A 20,268-nucleotide genomic window follows, 5' to 3' on the forward strand; every position below is an offset into this window, starting at 1 on the left:
TCTGTTTTTATTATTTATATTCTCACTTTTTGGAGGTTTTCAAAGCAAATATTTTACTTTCTGTGGTGGACTATGTGGAAGGTGCCCAAGTGTGCCATAATGACTGGAAAGTAGTTTGAACCTAAATTGAAAACTCTCTAATGTGCATCTCTCTCTCACTCTTCAGTTTGACATTAAAGTTTAATTACAATGTGGATAAAATAAAGGCAGCCACCATGAAGAAGCAACAGCGTGAAAGCCACAAAAACACACTCCGAATCATCCATTTAGGGTCATCAGAGTAGGCAGGAAAATTGATGCAATTTAAGGTGTTCTTTTATTTTAAAAGACCATTGTTAATGACAAACTCGTTATACAGGCTTTGACCAGGTTATTACCAAGGAAAATTAACTTTCACTAAAATATCACTGCAAATTCTGCATGGACTGATGCCGGAAATCACTAAACTCATGCTGGATGCAAAATTAGACACACATACAGTACACTGCTATGAAAAAGTATCCACCACAATCCTGACTTCTTATTCTTTTGCATATTTGTCACACTTACATGTTTCAGATCACCAAACAAATGTTTATGCCATGCAAAGATTACTTGACTTAATAAAGAAAGCAGTTTAATTTGTTAAAGGAAATAAATTATCCAAACTGTGTGAAAAAGTAATCGCCCCCTTTGTTGGCCTCTATTAGCTGGTTGCAGCACCCTTGGGAGCAAAAACTGTAATCAAGCATTTGAGATGACTGGCAACAAGTCTTTCACATCACTGTGGAGGAATTTTTTGCCTGATCTTCTTTGCAGAATTGTTTTATTTCAGCCTCGACCTACATCTGAGGTTTTTCAAGCTCAATTCTTATTTACCTCCAAGGTTTGACTCGGCCACTCAAAGCCTTAATTTTGGTTTCAGGCAGACTTCCTGTTTTGTTTCAGATGATTGTCCTGCCTCATAGGCTAAGAGCAGCTGAGCTTCAAGGCAGGAATTTATGGCCGGACGTTCTCCTTCAGGAGAACCATGAATTCAGTAAAAGGCAGAATTCATGGTTCCATCAATTACGGCAAGTCATCCTGAAGCAGCAAAGCAGCCACAGACCATTACACTACCTCCACCATGTCTGACTGCTGGTATGATGTTCTTTTCAATCCAGATGTAATGGGACTCAAACTTTCCAAAAAGTTCAGCTTTTTCTTGTCAGTCCACAGAATATTTTCTGAAAGTCTTTGGGATCATCAGGATGGTTTTTCCCAAGTGTGAGATGAGCCTTTGTGTTCTTTATGGTCAGCAGTGATTTTTGTCTTGAACTCTCCCATGGATTCCATTTTTGCAGAGTCTCTTTCTTATTGTTGCATCATGAATTCTGACCTTAACTGAGACATGATAAACCTATGGTTCTTTAATGTTGTTCTGGGTTCTTTTGTGACCTTGACCTCCTGACTCGTTGATGTCCTCTTGGAATAATTTTGGTCAGCCGGTTACTCCTGTGGCCACTTCACCACCAGTCCAAGTTTTCTTCATTTGTAGATAATGGCTCCCACCGTAGTGCAACGGAATCCAACGACTAAGAAATGGTTTTATAACCCTTGCCATACGGATAGATGTGTTGCTTTTTCAGATCTTTTTGCCTACTTCAGTTTGTCAGACAGATTCTGTTTAAGTCATTTCTTGATACAACAGGTTTAAAAAAAAATTGAAAACTTTGAAAACTGTCTTCGTTTAAATTAAAAAAAGAAAGAAATGTATGATCAGTAACCCCATTAAAAAGAAGAATTTGTATCCCTGAAGCAGCAGCAGATTAAATTTCATGAGTTTTTCATGGACTGCAGTGAGACTGTGTTGAACAGCCAACAGAACAACACAAGCAAAGCCGAGTGAATTCACTCTTCTTTTCTCCGTTTTTTTTTTTCTGTGAGGCTTTTCAGTGGATAGAAGCTCCATCAATAATGGCTGCCTATCTCAGCAGATGGCGAGTCCTATAACCTATTCAGCAGGGAAGGTGTAACGGGGGGGGTGCATACTGTACATTCACTGGAACACTGACTCCAAATGTTAACTACCCTGGCAGCCTTTTAATTATCACCTCCTGGATATGAATAACTCCTTTGTCTTCTGCAGTTTTTGTGCCCTTAGGACCGCGCTTCAACATAATAGAGCCTCTTTTGTTGTCCTATTCAAAGATGGACAGAGGCCTTACAAAACACGATGTGTGTGCTTGTTTTTCTTCTTTGCTCACTGTTTAAAAAAAAAAACTGAAAGCACCATACAGACTCGGATGCTCTGAGTAACATATAATGGCTGTTAATTATCATTTGCAAGCAATTCAATTTAACCCCTTAACATCCACCAGGTTACTGGCAAACCATGTAGGGGGAGGGTTATGCCTGCACATTGTCCACATGCTCTAAAAAAGCATAGTTTCAGAAACTAGAAGATTTATGTGTTAATTTCAAGTCTTGTACATGCCATTGGACAACAGGATTTCCTTCTGAATATGCGAAATAACTGAAAATGCCATACAAAAATGTGACCCTAAATCTAAATCTGAACAGGTAACGTGTAACCTAGTTAATGTAGGGTTCCCATGGGTCATTAAAAAGTCTTAAATTTTGAAATGAAAGGAATTTTTTTAAATAGGTTAAAAATATTCCTACTGACTATAATTTCTATATATTAGTAAATCCGTATCAAATAAATTTATTTTAGGGTGTAATTACATGGTCTGTAACACTAGGGGGTGCTATGCTACTAAAATAGTTCTACTATTACACAATAACCCAGTCGGACTAGAGTAAAAATAGGATGGCAACCACCCTACGACTAGGAAAACTAGATGGTTGATAGTTCAGCACGCTCAAACTCATCATTCTATTACAAGGTGATAGCAAGTTTGCTGGGCTCCCGCCCTGCAGCAGATTTATCACTATCTGGAAGAATCTGTGGTTCTGGCTGTAAGTAGTGATTTTATGTTTAATGGTAATTTCTTTGGATGTGATTGGACAACAGATTTGCAAAAGATGAAAACAGATAACTGACAGATAACTGACAAATTTTTCACAGTTAATAATTTATTATCACAAACAAATTGCATGTAATTGCCAGCCTGACAGAACGAACGCATCTTATTGCCATTCGGACTCACCAAAGTCACTGTGAAGATGGCGGCTGACTGTGACTGGTTGCAATACTGATCTTGTCTTCAAAGCAGCCATTTCAGAGGCAATGAGATCGCAGCTTTGGTAATTCTGGTTGTGCTTCAATTTCCAACCACTATTTATGCCAGTGTAACTGTAGCATTGTAGGTCCCAACACTTGTTTTTTGATTATTTCTACTTGTTTTCTCATATTTATTTTTCACCTCCAGCATGAAGAGAAAGTATCGTAGGCTTTACACAAAAGCTTGTTTAATTTTATAAAATTGATGAATTATTGAACCTCGGTGGACTGATGTGAGCTAAATATCTAAAGTGAAAACAGTATTGGTTCTTTTCACTCTTTCATTAAATATTTTTATATTTATATTTAATGAAATATTTCGTTTCATCTTGTTTTTATCTGTGCAAACCGCTATTGGTAAAACTCTGGATTTTCTAAAGATCAACAAAACTATTATTTATAACACAAGAAAACCAACAATGCCACTTTTGTCTTTAACTTTATTTATCAGCAGTGCTCATACAAGGACTTAAAAACCTTCAACAATCACAGAGAAACTGAACTGTTTCCATTATTGTCCACAGGCTCTGTGGTGTCCCACATAATGACCCACCCAAACGGTTTACAAGACCTAGTTTTAATTGTTTTCAATTAACTAACTATGCACCACCCATCAAATTTAACTTCTTCAGCTCCAGCTGAATATATATAGCACATATATAAATGTGACTTACCTACCAAAATAAAAAAAATGTAGCACCAGTATCAAATGGCTTTCCTAAAACAGGAAAATAAGATGAACCAATGCTAATTTTAGGGCCAGCAGCTGCTGGGTATGACAGAAATCCTGCTGACAATTACTGAAAATCCTACATTCAAGTGACTTTGTCACGTTACTTATGTTTTCTGCCCAGAAGTCAGAAATCTCATGGTTACTCTGTTTTATGTTCTATATAATTTAAAGGAGAAATGGATCTGGGTTCTTATGGCGTAAGAAGGTCTTAAGAAGAATTGCTTTCGTTTTCTTTTAATAATGGTGCAGGAACTCTGTGTTAAGAGGCTGACTTGAATAACATAGACATTTAAAAACTATGTGTTTAATGCTCCCTGCTTCTGGGAGATTTGAGTTTTTCTTCTGATTTCTTTAATAATGTAAAGCACCCTAGGCTTTGGCTAACACTTTTACATTTCATCACCACATAATGTTGTCTGACACCTTGTGAATGGCATCTTGAAGCTATAACAGCACAATCTGCTGACCTGCTGTTGACCTCACTGTTTTTGAGAGTGGGAAAAACTAACACATAGTTTATATTCTTAACCGGTCACGGTGAAAGCATTAGGGGTGGCCTACAAACACATAATTTTGCAACCATTATCACCTACTCAATAACCCTTCCTACATAAAGATACAGCAGTCAGAGTTATGTTCATCCAATGCCACCTGTTTATTTCTAACCATCAAATGTAATACTTTTAATTAAACATATTTCAAAGTCTGACATGGTGAAAGTGAAAAGTTGTGGACGAAGCCTAAGAACTGGACCATGCAATCCACTTTATTACCTCGAGCGCTCTGAGCCGCTCCAACAGGGGATTGCTGTCCTTTGAATTGTCCTCTGATCCGCCGTCGCCACCACCAGCCTCGGGCGAGGTGGACATCTCTGCTGTTGGTGTGGCAGATGTGGGACCCTCCAGACTGTCCTGTTGCTTCCACATTTCCTCCAGGAGTTTGTCCTGGAAAGCAGAGAGCATATCAAACATGCATGCCTTGGAGTCACAAAGAGATGAAAACTAAATGCTCCATATTCCATAAAGCTCCAGTTATAAGAGCAATAAATCTTGATGAGCAGCACACCGAGAGCTGCAGCCACTGCATAAATAAAGCTGCTCTGCTTCACTTCAAAGATTTATTAAACTTCTATTATTTATGCTAAAATGTGCCAGCTAGTGCTCTAGGCTACTGGATTATGTAGACATTAAAAAGAAGAGGCTCCAAAATGGAGTCTTGGGGAACTCCATGCCATTTATCTGCACTTAAATTAGACCCACTGTGCTTTTTCCTTTTTTGATTGTCTCATATTACCTGTAACTGGGATGGATTTTCATATTAAACATGGCTAAGGTTTAAAATAATAAGGTCAAAGAATGTAGACGTAATACCTGTGAGACAAAAGCTCTAAACATTCAGTTTCACGCATTTTTTTTTCCAATCTTGGCTCTCTATGATGTCATAGAGATGAGATATCTCTATTATGGTCATTTAAGACACACAGCTTTGGCTATGGGCACAGAAACCCCACCCACATATTGTTTGCGAGTGGCAGCCAATAAGAATAAAGTTGGCATAAAGGGGGAGGGGCTATAATGGCTTGTTTGTACTGTACACATGTATTTTGGCACTTTTTCTGTGTGCTGTGGACTTTTGTCGACACGTGAAGGGCATTTTGGACACTGAAAACTGAGCTTTTCACAAACTCCTGCCACAGTGAAGATTTTCAAAGACTCAGTTTCTGCATTTAGACAGGAACAAAGTCAGCATCAAAGGTGTGCACCTTTGGGGTGCTAGTTTAGCTCAGTGGGTGAGAAGGTATGCCACATGACCACGGTTTGTGCCTTCCCTCTCTCTCTCCACTTTCTTCACCACAAATGTTTCCCTAAAAAAATAATCTCAAAAAGAAAATTATGTAATGTAAGGATTAGTTTGAACTGTGAATCATGCAAAGCTACTCTAGGAAAGTCAGGAATAAGAACATGTTAGTAGTAAACAGTCCCTATTCTTTAGATGGCATTAGAACAGATTTAGCAGTGAAATAAGTAGCACTTGGCCTTTTTCCCAGTCATGGATCAAACATAGTCTTAGACTAAATGAAAACTTTCAATTAAACTTCAACTGGGAAAAGTATTTAGTCTGAGATTAGTGATAAGATAAGATAAAACTTTATTAATCCCTCGGGTGGGTTCCTCTGGGAAATTCGGTTAATAATGATAATCCATGTCAGAGAAAATAATTCCCACACTTTCAGTGGATATAAGTTAAGACCTTAAAAGAGCTGAGCTGCCTCTGTGATGTTTTCATAATTTTACTGATACTCAGTTACAGAGTAAATGGATTTTACAACATAGAGTATAAAAGTACTGTATGTAGAAGTTTGGAGACAGTGGCATTAAAAACACAGGAAGCAGAGCTGAAGATGCTCAGACTTTCACTGGGAGTGACCAGGATGGAGAAGTTTGAAATAGATACATCAGAGAGACTCTTTGGTTTTGAGGATTTGGAGACAAAGTTAGAGAGTCAAAGCTGAGATGGTTTGTAGACGTGCAGAGGAGGGATCAAGGATATACTGAACAAAGGATTTCGAATATGGAGCTGACAGGGAGGAGGAAAAGAGGAAGACCTCAGAGGAGGTTCATGGATGTAGTGAAGGAGGACATGCAGGGGATGGTGTGACACAAAAAGATCCTAGAAATACTGTGGTGACTACTAAAGTGAGCACTGAGAGAAGAAGATAACATACAGTACATGGAGTATATGTAGCAGTGTAGGACATCCTTTTCTTTTTCCCATCACTGTTTTGGTTGATGCACACAGTTCAAGCAATTTAAGCTTCATGCATTTTGCACTCTTATGAGTTTTTTGGAGCGTCACTCATAGATGATAAACTGCCTGCACATGAGGCTGGCCCTTAATACAATGATGCATCATCTTTCACTTTGCATTATTAGTATAAAACTGCAGAATACAAACATTAAAAAAGCTTTGACTCAAACAGGAGAAGATGGATCGAAGTATGAAAAGGACAAGATGGATAATGCTGAGATTCCTAATTATGAGACTTGTTTACATTTGCTATACGGTTCATTAGCTCCTGTGATTTGCACATTTAGCCACACCAACATTATTCATAAACAACATCAAAGCTGAAGATCTGGAGCATGTGTGACTCTGTGTCCCCACAACACAATAAAATTATTGCATTGTGGGGACTTGGATCTATCTGGAGACACAACGCAGACCCCCGCAAGCTAAACTATTGCATCATTATTGGTAGTACCATAAACACAATATTTTTTCATAAACATAAATTTCTAAAAAGACTTAAAAGACTGTGTGGAAAAAGTATTTTAAATGTATTCATTGATTCCTAGTCGTATGCAGTTGCATGGATGGATATTCCCATGCGTACAGCAGGTTTTAAAACTATGCATCATCCCAGCAAAGTGTCCATTAATATATATTTTTTTTAATACTCCAGCAAGCACATGAAAATGAACCACATCAACCACCCACTTCTACACAAAGCATAAATGTATTATAAACTTGATTAAAAAGAAAAAAGGAATTTTAAAGTGAGATCAATAGTGTATCTAAAAGTAAATCACCCCATGTATTTCAGCTATATAGAAAATGAAAAATATCAGCTGTTAATTTATTTTCTTGTTAGAGTTCAAGACATTATTGCAAATGTTGTCAATTTGTCTGTTTCACATTATTTCAGATTTTTCTGAAACGTCCATACCCGAAAGAAAGAACTTGTGACTGAAAGTGTGTTGGGTACCTTGTATGCTTTCATTAGGTCCAGTGGGTCCACCTTGGGCCCTTCCAGTGAGTCCTGGTTCTGTAGTAGCGTTCGCACCGTCTCCTCCATGCTGTGGTTAGGAAGAAAACAAACCTGTTAAAATATAATCTTCTTAATGAGAGATGAATTAATTGCAAGTGTTGCAGGACATGTAAAAGGCTAATTATTATTGTGGATAATTATATATCTTAGAATACATTTTAACCATAGACATTTTATGGCACAGCTGCTGCTCCTCCACATCAATTTGAGCCAGCTGAAGTGGTTCAAGCACTGCCTGGAACCCCCCACCCCTCATCCTGGAGGAGACCCAGTGAAAACTAGAGAGATTATACCTCTATGGCTCTCAATTGACTTGGTTTCTTTCCAGGAGTGCTCAAGGAGGCTGCTGAAGAGAGGGAGTAAGGTTATATCTAAATCTAACATCAGTTTAATGGGAAATAGTTTTTATATCTTGTTCCCTATTACCATTTTCCATGTTATCCTGCTATCACTGGTTAGAATCAGGGAGCATTGGCCTCTGTGGGCAATTCAGTCTCTGCAGTGCTGTTAAAAAAACCTAACTTCTCTGAGATATACATGAGGTGCATTTTGGTGTCTGGGATACAGCTAGACTTTTCAGCCGCTGACACCAAATACCATTTGTTGTGGTGTTTTACATTTTTCACACATGATCGTCAAAAAGGGGCATAAAGTTTCTCTTTCTCACATGTAGCACAGAGCAGGAAACGCTTCAGACTCTTCTCACAACTGGAAATACTGGACACGGGCACAGGCAGCAACATTAGCTCTGTATAGCTCTGTAAATAATCATTCTGTACATACGATAATTTTTAACCCTACAACTGTTTACAACTTGCATAGTTCCCATTTCTGTATAACTGTATATCTCAGATTTCTGTAAAGTTATTTATTTCATATTCTGTATAGTTTTTCATATTTATATCCTGTTCATAGCCTGTACATAGCTTGTACTCACTACAGCCTGTACATACCTATAGTTATAGAATATTCACAACATACTTCATACCGTGTACATTATAACATACCATAATAGACCCATTTCTGTAATATACTTACATATCTATATTATTGCTAATATATATTGTAATATATCTATATCACTAAAGCACTTCTGGATGGATGCAAACTGCATTTCGTTGCCCTGTACCTGTGCATGTGCAATGACAATAAAGTTGAATTCTATTCTATTCTATTCTATTCTATTATTGATGCCCACCTAAGCCTGCACCTTTCTCACAATGGGGACATGCGTAGAAAAATCCAAGACCCTGGTGAAAGGTTAGGTTTAAGCCTCAAAAATACTTGTTTAGGTTCAGGAAAACATGAAGGTTAAGTTTAAAATGCACAATTTTACAACATTAACCTCTTCATGTTGAAAAATTGCACTACTCTGAATCAACTGCATTTACATGTGACAACAAGAATTCCTAACCAAGCATCCATTTCGTCTAAGTCATTGAACCCGCTCCAGGCAGTGGATTAACCAATAAGACAACTGTTTAGTAACCAAAATTTTCTTAACACATCTCACAGAAACTTGAAGGAAAGTCAGAGACTGATCACTGGATTCATCATCTGGGTACCAGGAAAACTTTAAAAGAACCCAACTGGACCAAAGTGATGGGCCACCTCACTGACAGTAAATGGTAAATGGACTGGTTCTTATATAGTACTGTTAAATTTTACTGGAGTACTCTAAGCATTCACACCCATTCATGCCAGCAGTGTTTTTCTGTCTTTTCTATGTGCTTTCTAGCTAACATTCACACAGGGCTTAGTGTCTTGCCCAAGTATACTTTGGCATTCAGACTGGAGCAGCTGTGGATCAAACAACCAATCTTAATCTATGATTATTAGATGACCTGCTGTACCCCTTAACTCATAATGCCAATACAGCTTATAAAAACAATTTCATTAACACATTTCGGAGACAGACATACTGGAAAAATATAGTTGTTATTACTTTTTGTTCATTCATATATTAAAACTAACCTCAGACTAAGACTCCATCCTCTGTTTAAATTTTGATAATGGGGTTACACCTTAACATTTGGGTCACTGACCAAATTCTCCTTAATCTAAAAGTTAATGATAAGGCAGATAGCGAGTAGACATTAACATGTCTGCAATACAATGTAACTTTTCCAGGCTGCTGGACACAGTAATGAAGTTCACTAATTGGAAGCAAAGGTGTAGAACAGGGAATATGAAGCTGTTACCAGTTGATCTTTAATAGAACATCTCCACACTTTATAATTTATATGTTGGCTGCATGAGAATTTGACATAAGTTGCATAAGCTGCCACTGAGAGGACAGTTTACCACAACTAATAACAAGACATAATTTTTTAGGTCCTCTACAATATAACATGATGTTAACTTCAAAAAAACACAAAAAAAGAGAGTATGTTATTAGGGCATTGCTACACAGTTGTAAACACAATCGGTCATTAAGTTTTTCCACTTAGCATTAGCTACTAACTTTCCATTGCAAAGCTAGTGTCCAATTATGGTTCCATCAATCTTGAAAAAAACAAACAAAAAACACAAGATGGTACTACAATATAGATTTTCTGCATAATGGATTTTGTTTCCCCCTGTTAATTAAGGTAGCTAGCCAGCATTTGCATTAGTTACTTTCTCAAATTCTGCTAATTAATCTTAAAAAAAACCAACAACTTCTATATACAGTTCTTTCCTGATTAAAAAATAAATGTCAGATAGCATGTCTTTTGGATTAGTTAATTTTCTTTCCACGTGTTTTTTCTCTTGCTAATTTGCTACAGTAACTTTATCTAGCAACACCTCAGTGGTAACCTCTCATACAAATACAGTCCTGTCCATCTAAAAATGAAAAACTAAAGCATACTCTAAAGAGTTGGTGTATTAGCAAGCAGCAGTAGCTTTGGCTACTGACTTCCTGGTCCATCTCGTCCTATCAGTCATCAGTCCTATCCACATTCAAACAAAGTAAAAAAAAAAAAAAAGGGGGGGGCACTTGAAGGAATCATTTGTCCTAATTAGCACATTTTGTTTTAAGTCTGTTTTTCTTTAGCCAAGATGAGCATCTGAGCTAATATGACACGTGAGCAAAGAGGCTAATGCTAGCCAACACTAATCCCCAGCTAAAGCCTTGCTCTACTCTCTACCTCCACTTTGTCTTCCTCTCACTAACAGAAGTAGCTACCTAGCACCAGCCTAAGTTAATAACACCCATCTGTTAAGATAGCCCTTGATGACTAACCCAGTAGGAGCCTTCACTATCAAGCTTCACACGATTCTACATAGAGCTAATATGGCGCTGACCAAAAGGCTGAGGCTTCAGAAACAGGAATCTACATACCAATGGGTAAAATCTTTTACATTACGTTTTTTATTTTAGATGAAGTGACATATCTGGTGGTGTAGCTGTTTTACAAAACTCACTAGTTTGGGGAAAACAAAGGGTCTTAAAGAGCTTTTTGGCTGGTAGCAGCTGACTCATGTGAATCATGAGAGTATCCACAGGCAGGACAAATTAACAATCAATTACTGATTTGCTTTAATGTTTGATTTTATTTCAAGCCATCCATAAAAGCGCTGCTGACATTTCTTCAAAGGGCTTCAGCTATATTTGTGTAGCTTTTGACTGTTATTTTTGTAATTATTTTCCCCTGGAGCTATGTATGCTTGATGGACGCTGACCATGCCTCCGTAATGTCGTATGCAGTGACATTTTGCCCTGTCACTTCCAGGCCAGCCTTTCCCTCTGTTAGATGTGTGTGGCACAGCCATTAGTGCCGGCTGCCGACTGTGAGCACTCCATTGGCATTCCTCTCTTCAGTCACTGCCACTGACCTGAAACAAGCACAGCTAAAATGAAAACAGCGGGTGGGATGGTGGTGAGAGGGGATGATACTGAATTCGAGCAATCTTTGAGTTTAAAGCCCAGAAAAATGCATTTTGGTCTGGATACATGCGGTCTGAGAGGCCAGATGTAAAATGCAGATTCCACTGTATGTTGCTCAACAGCTTCAGCAGACCATCAGTGCTGTAAAGTGTTGGGGGTTAAAATCCTGCCGGCACTACCCACGCTGCACTTGTGGTGCTTTAAGTGATGCACTTCGGATCTTACTGCATCCACCAAATGGAAAATTCAATGAAACATTAAATTCATGAGCGACCACACGATGAATGCTCTCTGCAAAATCGACCGTGCTATGAAGCTAAACGCTGCAGTTTGAAGAGTTTGTATAATGACACATGATTATTCTTTTAAAACAAATGTAGTGCTTTTGCTAGGACATCTTATATATATGTACGGTAGTGATTTCCTGGTCATACATGAGTACATTCTGAGGAAAATTAATAATCTTCCTAAAACTTGGCTTGTGGACTTGTGTATAAAAGATGGATGAAGATGTCATCCTTTGGTGGTTTTGGACTCGGTATGCTGTCCTGTCAACATGTTAGTTTTTATCTTTCTTAATGGAACTTTTTATAACTGTAATGAGACACTTTTGTGTTATATATTTACATATTTTATGTGTATTTATTTTAGTTTATTTGAGTTTTTCTTTACTTTTAAGGTATTTTTTTAGTGTTTGTGTTTACGTCTTTGGCCGCTTTAACACAGGAATTTCCCAAATTTATCTTATCTTCCATTGATTTTCTATGACTTATCAATTTCAGGGAACTGGCGCCTTTCCCAGCTGTCATAGGGCAAGAGGTTGCCAGTCTGTCACTGGCTTGTCAAGGCTCCAGTATTTTCTGTTTTGGTTTATCTTATATAATTGAAAGTGACATAAAATTATACTGGCGACTTATCCAGTTATAACTTCACATCTTTAGGACTTATGGCTCAGTTACAGTACTGCCAGATGTTATGTAGACCAAAATTCATATGCTATGTTTGCTAAGGGTTATTTCAGGTATTGGATTGGCCAGGTATGGCTCAAATATTCCCACACACCTAATATCTAACTGGCAGACTCATCCTGAGTCAGTGCCAGAACATGTGGGTCACAGTTGGGCCAGAAAGGCATGGTTATTATGGCATAGTCCAATTGTCATAAGACTACATCTGCTCCTCACGAGGTCCACCTGATTCCCATCAAAATTCATGTTACTCTTATCCATTTTTACTGCCTCCACTTTCTTCCCAATCGGTCCTCCCTCACGCCACGCTGCATTCCGACTGACTGCTGGTCATTTGAAATGAGGCTAGCTGCACGAGTCATCACTCCATCGCTGAAGGGAAAGTGGGTCTAAGGATCTCTCTGTGGGCCGTGTTCAAAATATATAATGTGCAGCTGAGTGCTCTCAAAAAAAGAAGCACTCGCCCTGTCTGACTCTGTCATAATGAGCTCTCGTAAATGCCACGCCATCGCAGACTCATCGCTGAGACATCTGACTGTCCAGCAGACCTCATTTCAGAGCTGCTGCCCACCGAGCTCAGGAAACAGGATTGGATTCCTTAAACATATTACTCTGTTTTATTTTCCTGTTTTGTCTTTTCACTCCCAGTCCCTCCGTTTTAAACTGTAGTCAGGGTTGGATTGTTACACTGGATAGACCTTTTCTTTGACAGCAGTCAGTCCATACACCAGAAAGAAGCTCTGGTTTCATTCAGCAGCTGTCGAGGTAGCTGTCCTCACAATCAGCTCCTAAAGAATTTCATTACTCTCGATTTCAGACGTATAATACACCGACTCCTCCTGACGATTACCTCTACAAATCAATCCACAACAGTCACACATAGCATAACAATGAAATACGACCTCTGCATAATAAAAGCCTCAATATCTTTGCCTATTTATTACAGCTGCATTCTTTTAAAACGGATGATACAAATGCGGTGCTCATTGTTTTGTTGTCTGTTGAAGAAGACTGCATAATAAAAGAGTTCAGCAGAAGACCTATAAGGCTTTTCAATTATCATTTGGATTTAAAGCAGCAAGCCCTGATTTACTGGGGGTACAAAGGTCAGAAATTATTGTGACTTCAGATAAATTATCAGACTTAAGCTGCTGTCAAGAGACAGAAATTATTCTGAGAGTTTGAACTGTGCAGAGATTATAATTGTTACACTTCAAAAGATGCTGTGATGTCACAGATTGGTTGTAAAGTTGTCTTCTGGGGCTTCAATTTTAGACCGAGGGTGAATTCAGCAGTAGTGAGGCTCTACTCTTCAGCACGATGCATGATGCAGTGCTTGGATAGTGACCATTAGTCGTACAACACTTTTCAGAATGTATTATGGAATGCTCTTGAGATGGATGGATATTTGACTACTTATCTAGGAAGAATTGGAAGAATCCATTTAAACTGGTTAGTTTCCTAACACAGTCTACAGATTTTCAACAGGGTTGAGATCAAGGATTTGGGAAGGTTATTCCAGAAGCTAAACATTAGCCTGCTTTATCCATTCCAAAATCAGGTTGATGTGTGTTATGTGTGTTTGGAATCATTGTCCATTGATTCCTGTTGAAATCATTGGAACACCCAGTTGTGTCCAAGATTCAACTCCAGCTACTGATTGGAGGTGAGGTTTGTGCAATGTGCCAGTACCACGTGCAGGATATTGACCAATGCCATGAGGATGCCATGCTAAGTTATTAGCTAATGCTAAAAACAAGAACTTGCTTAGCAACTGTGTGTGACAGTAGTAGTAATTATAAGTAAGCCATATTATTTGTTATTTAATGCCCTTAAAAATCATCCAAACCGGCCAACATGAGAGTACGAAAAACAAAGCAGCTATAGGTGCCTACCTGTGGGTCAAAACAGCCGCGCCCTTAAATTTAAAACATGTTATCGAACACTTAGTCCTTGTACAGTTGTCATAAAAGCGTGAAACTGTCCATAGGCACCAAAAATGTTTTCGTCTCAGGTTGTAAACATGTTTATTCTTTCTGTAAAGTCGGACATTTTAAAACGGGGTTCTATGGGGACTGACTCACTGGGCAGTAGAAGAACTGCAGTTTTTGGTACTTGTGCTTCATTTGGCTTCATTCTACAACACCAGAAGTTTATCACTTTATAACAAAGCATTAAGAATAATTATGGGAGTAAAAACAATCTAAAAATGTTACTTTACACATCTGGATAGATGAAATTGTCTTTTATTATTTCACCATCCACTGACACACATGTGCAGTCATGCATGTGTTTACAGTGTGTGTCACACTGCTCCAGCAGCCGTGCAGATACTGGTCTTCAGTGACTCTTCCTTCACCCCTCAGATGATGCTGCTGCCGCTTTGTGATGTTTTGCCACAGGCTGCACTTTCCAAAGCACGACCCTCAGCTATCACGCACAACAATGTATGAATGAATGAATGAATGGCCTACATTCCCCCTTAAGTAATGACCCCTTTCCCTACTTTGGTGTGATACACTGAAGCTCACAGTCTATATCTTCAGCTCACTGAGTTATCCTGTTGAGTGTGAGTGTGGCATCCTCTCACAGAGGCTCTGTTTGTCAGTCAGCAGCTGGATTACATCGACTACATGATGATGTGTGTGTTATTTAGCAGTTTTGATGCCATGTGAGTTGTTTTATAAAATAAGAGATATAAAAATACAGAAGAATTTAATCAAATATTAGATGGAGTGGAACTTGAAGCTAGCTTTTTTTTTCTAAACCTAATCAAGTTGTTTTGGTGCCTGAACCTTAAGGAATCCATCGGGATTGTTTCATATTATTGAAAATATTTTTCGTGAAGATGTGTGAACAATAAACTATTCTCAAAAGAAATCATCCCAGAAGATTCTGTGATACAAACTGCTTTGAGTGAACTGCTTTGTATCTTTATGAAACATCATTTTAAAGGAGGAAAGATAAAAACTGTCCCAGCTGATGCTCAGCCAAATCATCCTGATTTGGAGTTAGCTTTTTCAGGTATTGATCGATGTACTAGCATGAAATTGAAGCTGTTTAGATATTTTGAAAATATCTCATAAAGATGTTTTTGTAAATAAAAGATGAGACTGAAAATATCCTGCAGAGCTTTGGCAGCTCAGCTTAAAGGTCCTGAGAGGCTGCAAAATTAGTGTCATGAACAGAACACTGAGAGGCAGGATTTATTTCTAAACGCTGCTTTGGATGAGACGTGTAACAAGATAAAAAGACTGAACAAAGCACATTTAGTGAATGCTTCATTTGTTATTTTCTGATTTTAAGCATGCATGCTTATTTATTTCTTTTTATAATTTTTAGCTGCCTGACACTTCACCCTGTGCTATCTATCAGGGACAGAGAGAGAGTGAAAAAATGGCTAATATCTTCTGTAATTTTCCTAAATATTGGGCAGCAGATCAAATATCTTCTGCTTGGCAGGGGAGGGAATTAACTTACGGTCACAAATATTGGAGGCCTAATCTCACACCTCGCTGAGCATATGCAGATCGAACTTGGATGACGGGGCACCGTCAGTAGCCTAACAGTTGGCTGGACATAATGCTTGGTTATTATTTCCCCTTTATCAGATGCCAGGAGGGGAGATCAATAAGTGGACATGAGTTTGAGTTTTTAGTGTGGGGCACTCCATTAAAAGTGAGTAGATTCTTCTCATTTCAAAGACGACCTGCGGTGGGCTCTTACCTTAATGAAACCGCTGGACGACACCGCAGAAGCCCAGCGGTTCGTCACATTGGGCTGTGGCGAGCTTTGATGGATGTGCTTTGGATTGTTTGCATCCCAACTGGACAGTTTTTTTATGGGCTGTGGCCAATGGATTTTAATAAACTGAGGTATGAGGTGCGATGTTAGAGGGGAAACTCTTTGAAAAGTTGAAAAAAAAAAAAACCTTCATGCAACCCTAAGTGACAGAGTGGCTTGTTATGTGATGATGTAATGGCACTGAAGTAATTACATTGTAATGTAATATAATAAAGGTGTAGATGATTAATGGGTCTAATTGTCTACACCTAGCTCTGGATACTGACTGGTGGCATTTGAATGCAGCACTGTTGGTCACATGTGCAGCTCCTCTAAAAAAAAAAAATCTTGAAAAAACAAGCTAGCTTCTGTTAGCCAGATAAGCAGTAGGCAATATATGGATGTAATGATGTTGCTGACCACCACATTTGGGCCTATTCATGCCTACTTTTGGCTCTCCCAAAAGTCATGAGCCGTGCTCGATATGGGTCATGACAGCTGGTGGATGAGCCAGATGTGGTCAAAATCATGACGTGGTTTCAAGTTGAAGCAGTAGTGGCTCAGATGTTACAACACTTCAGATACTTAGACAGTACAATGTGGAACTGTGGCTGGATTAAGACAGGCATATTTATCCTGAGTCATATCCATCCATCCATCCATCCATCCATCCATCACTTGTCTAAAGTCAGAAGGTGGTGGCAACAGGCTAAGCAGAGTATTCCAGACTTCTTTCTTCCATGCAAAAACTTTCCATGCAAAAAAAAAAAAGTTCCTCCAGGAGGATGAATACAAACAGACAAAATAAGTTTCTTCTGTAGGGTTGCTGGGCTCAGTCTTAGAGATAGGGTGAGCCTTGGAGATCCAGATGGCTCTCAGAGCAGAACTGGTGTTTCTTTGTGTCATTATGCAGCTGAGGTGGTTTGGTCATCTGGTATGCGGCTGCCTCTGGGAGGAGACGCCAGGGTCAACAAATGGTCAGTGATTAGTTTTTTGGGGGGCTAGATGTGGCCCAAAATGTCACATCATACCTGAAAGCTATGGCTAAGTTGAGACAGCCACATATGATATGATAGCAGATAAATTTAGGCCCAATGTGGAATACTTATGGCACTGAAAGAGCGGTTGCACTGCTAGTAAATGTTATATGAACAGCCTATGGCAGAGGCAGCTGCATTTACCATGAGTGAACACTGTCAACCAAACCCAAATGGAGCCCAAAGAAGACTGCAAAGTGGGACGTTTGGGGCAAACAATTATTGCTATCTCTGGTGAGACTGTCCCCACAAAGCCACGTCATAGTTTGTGCAGTCCATAAGCCCTCTTAGACTCTTACACAGTCTCCATACACTTTGTGCATCTCCCTCAAAAACATTCATAAACAGTCTTGTGAGTAGACTTTGGACTCTTAGGAGAGGATATAGTGTGAGTGCTGCTTGATGACTGTGCTACCTGGAGAAGTGTTGCTGCAGTGTCACCATCTGCCGCCCACCCAGCTGAGGCTTCGCCCTCTCCCTTCTCTCCACACCCAGATGTTGTTTGTTCTCCAGCTGGGGATTATTATCACGGATCAGTCTTGATGGCGTAGCTGCAGGGCGAAGGAGTAAACACAGTTAGTTTGTTGTTAATCTCACATACCATAATCCCACTGAACATCAACCCCCCCCATTTCTCCTTTGTTCAGCTTACACACTGTAGTTTTCAATTATTCCCGACATCCCTGTTTTCCCCACAGCTGATAGGTTGTGAGCTGGACTTCCTACTCATGACATTTAAAACAGGGCCTTGGGGTAATCTGTCATGTCAAACCCATGTACTGTGCATGTTGAAAAAAGAAGAAAAAAAACATGTTGTCATGGTAGCAAAAGTTCAGGTGTTGTAAATATTATAATGACTATAATACCTCATGGCTGCTCCTTTGGGTGTTTACCTGTCTGGATGGTATTCAAATGAAAAAAGCTGCTGGCCGGGAGAATTTAACACTTACAGTAAGCGTGGCCAATATTCGTGTCAGCAGCACTCATAGCTCTAATAAACCTGGCATAAATAAGTAGATTTCCAGTTTGTTTGTTTGTTAAAGTCTCGTTTTGCATCAACTTCATGGGAATTTTCCATCTAGAAAAGTTCATTTCTTCTTTAGTGTCAGTCAGTCTAAGCAGCCATATGAGGAAGCTAAGCATAATGATAATAGTTTCCAGGCTATTACAGAAATAATCAGTTTGGCTGAGTGGGTTTATTTTTATTTTTCTGCATGAGTGGAAGCCTCAAGCCACAGGTTTGGCTCACTGTGACTCACTTTACCAATCAGACTGCATCAGCAGTCCTCCACCATGCAGTGCTGCAGTACAGAAGAGAATCCAGCGGAAGAATATGGACATGCGCGAGGCATCATCGCCCTGAATATTCAGATTCACACGTGTTTGCTACCATCCCAATAAAAACATGGAAGAAGAAGAGTAATGCAGGTTGTTATTAATATGTTTCTGCACATAAATGTTCATGCCTTTTTTTTTTACCTGACCTGTGTCGTGTGCACTGATATGTGTCCATCTATATTAAATGGAGATTTTTTTCACTTTTAAAGGGTGGTTTGTTAAGTTTGCTTGAATTCAATTCAGTTTTATTTATAAAGCAAAAATTCAGAAGAAAGGTCACATCAAGGTGCTTTATGTTGCAAAGTGAAGACACTAAAATATCAGAGAGGAAATATCACCAAGCAGCAGGTTTTCCTTCCTCATGAGCAGCATTTAGTGAGTGCGGGGAGGAAGAACTCCCCTTTAGCAGGAAGAGGGGACAGGGGTGGTGAAGGGATCCTGTGCCAGGAAACCAGTGATCGAGCGAGAATTATGCCAGAAGCTCGTTGATGGCTACCAAAAGTATCTGGTCAAGGTGCAATGTGCTGACGTTTAACCAAATATTAGTGGGCAATTATCATTTAGAGAAAATCCTACATATATTCAAAGTTGTGCACCCAATTCTTGTCTTTCAAAGTCATTAAAGATGTTTGCTGCACAATCATTCCAGCCTGGAAAAAGCCCCAAATTACTATTCATGCCCACGATGAGTAGATAAAGACTTCCGACCACAACTGTAACAAAACTTTTTCACAGCAGATGTGTCGAATTGTTAAAATGGAAAAATCGAATGTGTGTTTTAGAAACACATCAAACACATTTATCAGCTAAAGTGAGTTTGTGCTTTTCTTTTTGTAAAGTCTCAAAATGTCCTGTGTGGAAAAGATTTATACAAGCGGACAAAAGCATAAGAGCACTGCCTCCATTAAAACTGCAGACTTTTAGAGAATCAGAATGTGAGTCAAAACAGGGCCACTACAAAAGGTCAAATAACTAATGGCTCTCCTCTAATTATTCCTCCCATTAGTGTTGTTTTTTAAAGAATGAATTGCAGTCACAGTTTGTTTTTCCTGTAGCCAGCAGGAGCTTGTAAAATCAGAGAATAAAGATGGAGGATTTTCACTGTTTTCATACAAAGTCAGGGACAAACCCATTAAAGCATGCGAAGGAGGAACTGGTCTTAAGTGAACTAATATGACGGGACTGGTCTCTTAAAATGTTAATCAAGGTTTTTCAGGCCTTCGGGATATAAATCAGCATTTGAGGGAAACTGGCAAACATGGTGAAGTTTGAATCAAGGCTGCCATCTAGTGGTGATTGCTGAGTGGATGCGCAGCAGGATAACTGAGGTTTGAAATGTTTCAGGACATTTAGGCCAAAGACTTGAAAAAATGTTGTTGCTGAAAGAATCACATGGAGGACAACTTTCTCTTCTTTATTTTCTTAAAGAAGAATGGGAATATAAATTTCTTCTGACACAAAATCCAAAGGAAACAGTCCTAAAATCTCTTTTTGATTTACAGGT

The 20,268-nt window shown here is 39.0% G+C and overlaps 1 protein-coding gene across 5 annotated transcripts in view; it reads right to left on the bottom strand.

The window, feature by feature from the left end:
• LOC146370307 (nck-associated protein 5-like) overlaps nt 1–20,268 on the bottom strand; it is a 103,665-nt gene that overhangs the window by 65,279 nt on the left and 18,118 nt on the right. For all 5 annotated transcript variants that reach the window (XM_084908670.1, XM_084908669.1, XM_084908668.1 and 2 more), the window contains exons 2-4: nt 17,842–17,977; nt 7,705–7,795; nt 4,712–4,882 (exon numbers count right to left, since the gene is read on the bottom strand). In XM_084908670.1, coding sequence (XP_084764796.1) covers nt 4,712–4,882; nt 7,705–7,795; nt 17,842–17,870 — 291 coding nt within the window. In that variant the 5' untranslated portion in view covers nt 17,871–17,977. The remainder of the gene's footprint in view (nt 1–4,711; nt 4,883–7,704; nt 7,796–17,841; nt 17,978–20,268) is intronic.

Source organism: Perissodus microlepis, chromosome 16, assembly GCF_051167445.1.
Source record: "Perissodus microlepis isolate ML-2025 ecotype Zambia chromosome 16, ASM5116744v1, whole genome shotgun sequence".
NCBI classification, from domain to species: domain Eukaryota; kingdom Metazoa; phylum Chordata; class Actinopteri; order Cichliformes; family Cichlidae; genus Perissodus; species Perissodus microlepis.